Raw genomic sequence first — 7,156 nt, 5'->3', positions numbered from 1 at the left:
GTGGTAGAGTGCTAGCCTTAAGCTGAAGAGCTGAGGGACAGCGCCCAGGCCCAGAGTTCAGGCCCCATGACCGGACCCAAAAAATAAATAAATAAAAATAAATAAAAATGAAACCAAATAAATAATTCTTTATCTCATATACACACAAAACTCACTCACAGTCCTTACATTCTCTGCACACAGCAAATACATGAAACCTGGCTCCTCAATTTGGTGCACGTGTCTTTATTTTGGATGATATATATATATATGTATATATGTGTATATATATATATATATAAAAGAATAAACTTAAAAAAAATACCCCCAACCCAAACCCAATGACTCCCCCAAACCATAGTAACCCCTCTTCCCACCCCGATAAATAGAGACTTCTGTTACTTCACCTCTGCACCCCCCATAAGCCCCTCTGCTATAGACACACTCTGGATATATATTACTCTATTTAGCAATAGATATCTCCCGAAAATAGAATTCCGCCCTGCCGCCTGACTCTGTGCCACTGTGTCCCCACCGCCCATCCCCCCCCCCCAGCTTCAGAGCACCCTCCACTGCAGCACACTGGTGTCCTTGCCACCTGTGGTCAGGACCAGGCTGTCGTCCCACAGGAAGGCCACGTTCGTCACGTGGCTGCTGTGTCCAGCGTACTTGTGGCTGAGGGCCTGTGTCGGGGTGGGGAGGGGGGAGACATGAGAAAAGGGTCAGAGGGCAACAAGGCTCCCCCACATCTCCTTTGTGAAGCTCTCAATAAGTGTGAGGTCTTTTTTTTTTTTAATTGCCTTATGGAAAATGCGATGCCAAGAATGGTGGCACATGCCTGTAAGTCCAGCTATACAGGAGGCGTTGATGTATCATGCTATAGGCTGGCCTCAGGCAAAAATCCCACCAGATTCTACTTAAAAAAGAGGGTAGGCGGGCGCTGGGGGCTCCCGCCTGTCAGCCTAGCTACTCAGGAGGCTGAGAGCTGAGGATCACGGTTCAAAGCCAGCCTGGGCAGGAAAGTCCATGAGACTCTTATCCCCAACAAACCACTCAGAAAACCAGAAGTGGTGCTGTAGCTCAAGTGGTAGAGCGCTCGCCTTGAGCTGAAGAGCTGAGGGACAGCGCCCAGGCCCAGAGTTCAAGCCCCACTGCTGACCAAAAAAAAAAAGAGGGGTGGGGGAGGGCTGGGAAGGTGGCCCAGTGGTAGAGTGCTTGCCTTGTATGCATGAGGCCTTGGTTTGATTCCTTAGCACCACATAAGCAGAAAAAGCCAGAAGTGGCTCAAGTGGTAGAGTGCCAGCATTGAGCTGAAGAGCTCAGGGACAGCGCCCAGGCCCAGAGTTCAAGCCCCACAACTGACAAAAAAAAGAGGGGAGGGCTGGGGGCTGGAAATGTGGCTTAGTTTGCCTAGCATTCATGAAGCTCTGGCTCACTTCCTCAGTACCACATACACAGAAAAAACCAGAAGTGGTGATGTGGCTCAAGTGGTAGAGTGCTAGCCTTGAGCAAGAGAAGCTCAGGGACAGTGCCCAGGCCCTGAGTTCAAGCCCCAGGACTTGCAAAAAAAAAAAAAAAAGGTGCTGAAATGGTAAACTACCTGTTTACCAGGTGCCAGGCTCTGAGTTCAAATCTCAGTACTACCACAAAAACAAACAGGTCCAGAAGCTGGTGGCTCATGTCTGCAATCCTAGCTACTCAGGATGCTGAGCTCTGAAGGATCACTGTTCAAGAACAGCTGGGCAGACAAATTTACTAGTCTCTATCCGCAAAATAACTGGCAACATGCTAGACTAGAGGTATGGCACAAATGAGCAAGCAAACAAGGCTCTCAGTTCAAACCCTGGCATGCATGTACATATGTACACACACACACACATACACACACGCCAGCCACAGGTGGCTTATACCTATAATCCCTGCTACTCAGGAGGCTGAGATCTGAGGATAGTGGTTCTAAGCCAGCCTCAGAAAGGCCATGAGACGCTTATCTCCAATGAATGAATAAAAAAATTGGAAGTGGTGCTGTGGCTCATGGTAGAGCGTTCACCTAGAGCAAGAAAGCTCAGAGACAGCAGCCAGGCCCTGAGTTCAAGCCCTACAACTGAAGGGAAAACAGAAACAAAGTAGTTCATTAACCTTTAAGTGAAGAGAGGTCCTTAGGATCAAATCTAGTGTTCTCATTGGGTAAGTGGAGGAAATGGCCAAAGCTGTTTGAATCTTGCTCCTACCCCCCTCCCTCTATTGCAAACGCGCAAGTGCGCACGCGTGCTCGCGCGCTCTCTCTCTCACACACACACACACACAGCCCTCCAGACTCACTCGAGGCTGACAGCAGGGGTAGCTAAACAAGCTGACTTTGCCAAAGTCATCTGCAGAAGCCAGCAGCTTTCTGTTGTGGGAACGGGCTACGGCGTTTATGTCTGTACCATCTGCTCCTTCTGGCCACACCCCTGCAAGAAGAGTTGGGGAGACCAGAGTCAGCCAGGGCCAGAGGACTCCCAGGAAAAGCAGCCCTAGTCTATGGCTTCCTGAGGAAGCAGGTCTGACTCTCTCTGTACCACACAGAACCACCTCACTCTCCTGCCTGCATCCTCTAGGTCCTAGCTCACATGTCTCTTCCTCCAGGAAGCCTTCCTTGACTCCCTCTTACACCAGGGTATATGTCCCCTGTTCACGTTCCCTGCCTCAGAACTTCCCACTCTAGCTCGTCACTGTCCAGGAAAGTAGGGTTGGGGCAGTCACAGTCATTGCAGTGTCCCAGGGGTGTCCCACTCTCAGGGTCCACACACAGATGCTCTAGTCGTGTGGGGTGACTTGTGTGGATACCCCCCCTCCAGCATGGGAGGTCTCACTTCATTATAACTGGAAGGGTTCTCTCTACCCTGTCCCCCCACAGTGAAGGAGGGAGCTCCCCACCCGGGGAAGTAACCAAGAAAAGACAGTGAAGCTGGGCACTGGTGGATCATGACTGTCATCCCAGCTACTCAGGAGGGTGAAAGCTGAGGATCGAGGTTCAAAGCCAGCCTGGGCAGGAAACTCTATGAGACTTATCTCCAATAAACTACTCAAGCCGGAAGTGGCACCAGTGGCTCAAGTGGTTGAGCGCTGGCCCTGAGCAAAAGCAGCTTAGAGACAGCACCCAGGCCCAGAGTTCAAGCCCCAGGATGGGAAGAGAGAGAGAGAGAAAGAGCGACCTATCTGGGATATTTCTTGGAACCCCAGTCTTCAATTGAGACCACCTTCATTCCAGAACTTACCAAATACCCCAAACCCCAGGACACAAGTAGCAGTGGCCCACTCAATGTTTCTCACTGCATCTGCGTTGGTGATCTGCTTGCAGGTGGCTGGGTCCCCTGAAGGAGTAAATCAGGGAGGTGTTGAGGACTTCCAGAACTCTGCCAGAACCCAAACATTTCCCACATAACAGACAACTGAGGTTCAAGGCAGAAACAGAAGATCCCAGAGGTCTTCCCATGTCTCTGAATGAAGGCTGGGTTCTGTCTCCCCCACACCCCCAGAAACTGCACCCTTCTCAGCCAGAAAAGGGAAGAATTGGCTGAAATCAGAGCAGCAGCCCTTGAGTTCCAAGTAAGGACAGACCCTGAATACTGAGCCAGGAGACACAAAGCCACTGAGCTCAGGGAGGTCTTATGCAAATCGTATGCAAATGAGACCAAGGAAGGAGATGGCTTTGAGTCTCAGCTCACTCACAGTACAGAATCTCATAGTCCCCGGAGTTGGTGACAAAGCAGCTGCTGTCTTGGGCCCAGTCCAGGTGGGTGATGAAGCTGGAATGGCCCTGAGGGGGGGCACAAGGGGCTGAGTTTAGAGCCGGAGAGGGCAGAACCAAGGAAAGGGGGGCAGGATGAGATCAGGAAGGGTGCAAGCCAAAAATAACAAAGGTGGGGTGAGAACACAGTGGGGGCGGAGGGGAGGGCCAGTGGCAGGATAGACAGACCTTTAGGGTGGAGGGGGCCCGATGGGCGGGCTGACAACAGAACCGTGGGGCAATTTACAACACGGGGACCGGGCTGCACAGGGGGCGGTCTTAGGATGCAAGGGGCGGGGCTACACCAAGGGGCAGGCCTATGGTGTAAGGGGCAGGGTTACACGAAGGCATAAACCTATCACAAGAGGGACTTAAGTGTGAGGGTCGGAGCCACAGGATGGGGGTAGGCTTGTGGTGGGAGGAACTGATCACTTGAAGGGGCGGGCTTATCGGGCAAGGGGCGGGGCCACACAAAAGGGGGCTTATAGTGTAAGGGGCGGGACCATACGAAGGGGCGGGCTTATAAGGCAGGGGGTGGAGCCACACGAAGGGGCAGGGCCACACGAAGGGGCGGGCTTATAAAGCGAGGGGCAGGGCTACACGAAGGGGCGGGCTCAGAACACAGGAAGGGATGAGCGGCCGGGCTCAGAGGCCTTGATGCAAGTCAGGACAGGATCAGGTTTGAGTGTCGAAGCTGTATGTCCCTTGAGGTAGAAAATCGGTTAATTGTGCACCCTCTGGGCGGGGTGTCGGCGCGGGCTGGGGGCCACGGCCCACTCACCGAGCACTTGCCCAGGCGGCTGACCTTGCGGCCGCCCTGGTCCACCGTGTACAGGTACACCAAGTTGTCGTGGGAGCCCACGGCCAGGTACGCCCCGTCTGGGGGAGGGGAGGGGCTATGAGGAGGCACCCAGACTCCGCCCCCTTTGTTCCCAGACTCCGCCCCTCCGTCACCCAGGCCCCACCCCTATACTCCCTGCCCCGCCCAGGCCGGGCTGCCTTGGCTGAGCCTTCCCCCAGCCCCTGGGGAGGGGGGGGGTCCCAGGCCTGCACCCACCTGGGGAGAAGCTGACCACTGAGATCTGCTCGTTGCCATCGGTGTGGATAGCCACCAGGTCATGGGTCTCCGTGTCCAGCAGCAGCCATCTGTAAGGAGAAGGGCATGGAGGGGAAAGAGAGGTTAGCTGAGCAGGCTGGGAGGGGCAGGGAGCTAGGGGGACCCCCAACGAAGAGGGAGAGACTGTTGAGGGATCAGGGCCTGGTAAACAGTAGGTGCCTAATTAACAAGGGGATGGGGATGGGGAGAGTAGGGAAGCCCTCCCTCCCCACATTCCAGATTCGTTTACCTGCCAGTCACCGTGCCCACAGCCAGCACAGAGCCACTGGGGTGGAAGCCGGCCGAGTGGGCGGGGTCCTGCCAAGGCAGCCAAGAAGCAGAGCTGAGGCCCTGGGGCCAGCATTCCCCTGCCCCTCCCCCTGGCCCTCAGCCTTCCATGGGGGTCTCTCCTCCCTCCTGGAAACCATTCCCTATTCATGGAGCATGTTGCCCTGAACTGAAAACATCCCTCCTGTCTCTGCTTCTCTATCGTTCTTCTTTCCTTCCTTCCTTCCTTCCTTCCTTCCTTCCTTCCTTCCTTCCTTCCTTCCTTCCTTCATGTCCTGGGGTTTGAACTCAGGAACTGGACACCATCCCTGAGCTTTTTCACTCAAGGCTAGGGCTCTATCACTTGAGCCACAGCTCTACTTCTGGCTCTTTGATGATTCATTGGAAATAAGAGTCTCACAAACTTTCCTGCCCAGGCTGGCTTTGAACTGGCACCCTCAGATCTTAGCCTCTTAAGTAGCTAGAATTACAGATGTGAGCCACCAGTGCCCAGCTATATCCTTTTTTTTTTGTCAGTTATGGGGCTTGAACTCAGGGCCTGGGTGCTGTTCCTGAGCTCTTTTGCTCAAGGCGAGTGCTCTACCACTTTGAGCCACAGATCCATTTCTTGTTTTCTAGTGGTTAAGAGATAAGAGTCTCACAGGAACTTTTCAGCCTGGGCTGGCTTAGAACTGTGATCCTCAGAGCTCAATCTCCTGAGTAGCTAGGATTACAGGTGTGAGACACTGGCACTCATATATATTTATATACATGCACACATACATTATATATATGTATATATATAATTTTTCAGACTTTGGTATATAATACCCAAGTAAGATAGAGGAATTGGGGACACAGCTCGAGTGGGCATGGCTCAATTTACCCAGCTCATGCCTAGCAAGTACAAAGGTCCTTCAGACCCCCGTAGTGTCAGAATCAAAGGAAAAAGGATAATGTAAAGGCCAGGAGTGTAGCTCAGTGGTAGAGTGGGGCCCATTCATCTCCCTGTATTAAACACCCTTCTGCTTAAATGTCCTTGTGTGGCTCCTACCTCATGCTTCACTGAGCTCTGAATTCTGGTATGGAATGGTGTGTCACGCCCCCAACAGCTCATACCTCAATGGTTCTGCTCCACAGGGGCTGGTGGGACTCTGAGCTCCACAGATGCACCTGCTTATCCTGCCCGCATGTCACAAACTGTGCCCGGCTTGGGTGTGTGGCCAGGCCCCATAGCTCTTCCACGTGACCCTGGTGATAAGGAAAAAATGGCAGAATGGAACCTGCAATATGGCCCTTCTCTAGCCACCTCTGATGCCAGAGACAAGTGCTGCAGTTCCTAGCAACCCCCCCCCCCATGCATAGCCAGGCCAGACCTTTCCCCAACAGCACCTTTTCCACAAGAGGCTGCCTCTTGCGCATGCGTGAGGTTCAATGCAAACCCTGTCCTTTCCTCCCTCCACTCTGCTGTCCCCTTTGCACAATGAGAGGTCATGGGGGAGTGATGGGGAGGGGTGATCCTGGACCAGGACCAGGTGAGATTTTGAGGTGAGAGCAGGTGATGTGAAAAGGGATTTGTTCACCTAAAGGAGAAGGGGTGAGTGGGGAGACATGCATGCTTGTAAATCTCAGGTACTCAGAAGGCAAAGGCAGGAAGATCTCAAGTTCAAGGGCAGCCTGGGCATATTTAGCAAGATCTGTCTCTAAAACAATATAAAGAGCTGGGAAGGTGGCTCAGTGGTAGAGCGCTTGCCTTGCATGCCTGAGGCCCTGGGTTCAATTCCTCAGCACCACATGAGCAAAAAGAAAAAAGCTGGGAGTGGCATTGTGGTTCAAGTGGTAGAGTGCTAGCCTTGAGCTGAAGAGCTGAGGGACAGCACCCAGGCCCAGAGTTCAGGCCCCAAGACTGACTGGACCAAAAAAAATTATATATATATATATATATATATATCAGGCACTGGTGGTTCACGCCTGTAATCCCAGCCACTCAGCAGGCTGAGATCTGAGGATCACGGTTTGAAGCCAGCCTGGGTGGAAAAGTC

The 7,156-nt window shown here is 52.9% G+C and overlaps 1 protein-coding gene across 2 annotated transcripts in view; it reads right to left on the bottom strand.

Moving 5' to 3' along the window:
- Positions 1 to 536: 536 nt before the first annotated feature.
- Positions 537 to 7,156, bottom strand: part of Eml2 (echinoderm microtubule associated protein like 2) — a 21,201-nt gene continuing 14,581 nt past the window's right edge. For both annotated transcript variants that reach the window (XM_013032625.1, XM_013032627.1), the window contains 8 exons: positions 6,234 to 6,365; positions 5,098 to 5,165; positions 4,809 to 4,897; positions 4,533 to 4,630; positions 3,694 to 3,781; positions 3,240 to 3,335; positions 2,302 to 2,432; positions 537 to 662 (listed from right to left, as the gene is read on the bottom strand). In XM_013032625.1, the coding sequence (XP_012888079.1) occupies positions 537 to 662; positions 2,302 to 2,432; positions 3,240 to 3,335; positions 3,694 to 3,781; positions 4,533 to 4,630; positions 4,809 to 4,897; positions 5,098 to 5,165; positions 6,234 to 6,365 (828 nt within the window). The remainder of the gene's footprint in view (positions 663 to 2,301; positions 2,433 to 3,239; positions 3,336 to 3,693; positions 3,782 to 4,532; positions 4,631 to 4,808; positions 4,898 to 5,097; positions 5,166 to 6,233; positions 6,366 to 7,156) is intronic.

Source organism: Dipodomys ordii, unplaced genomic scaffold (genome assembly GCF_000151885.1).
Source record: "Dipodomys ordii isolate 6190 unplaced genomic scaffold, Dord_2.0 Scaffold156, whole genome shotgun sequence".
Taxonomy (NCBI): Eukaryota; Metazoa; Chordata; class Mammalia; order Rodentia; family Heteromyidae; genus Dipodomys; species Dipodomys ordii.
The sequence above is the reverse complement of the archived record's forward strand: the minus strand, read 5'-3'. Positions and strand labels throughout refer to the sequence as shown.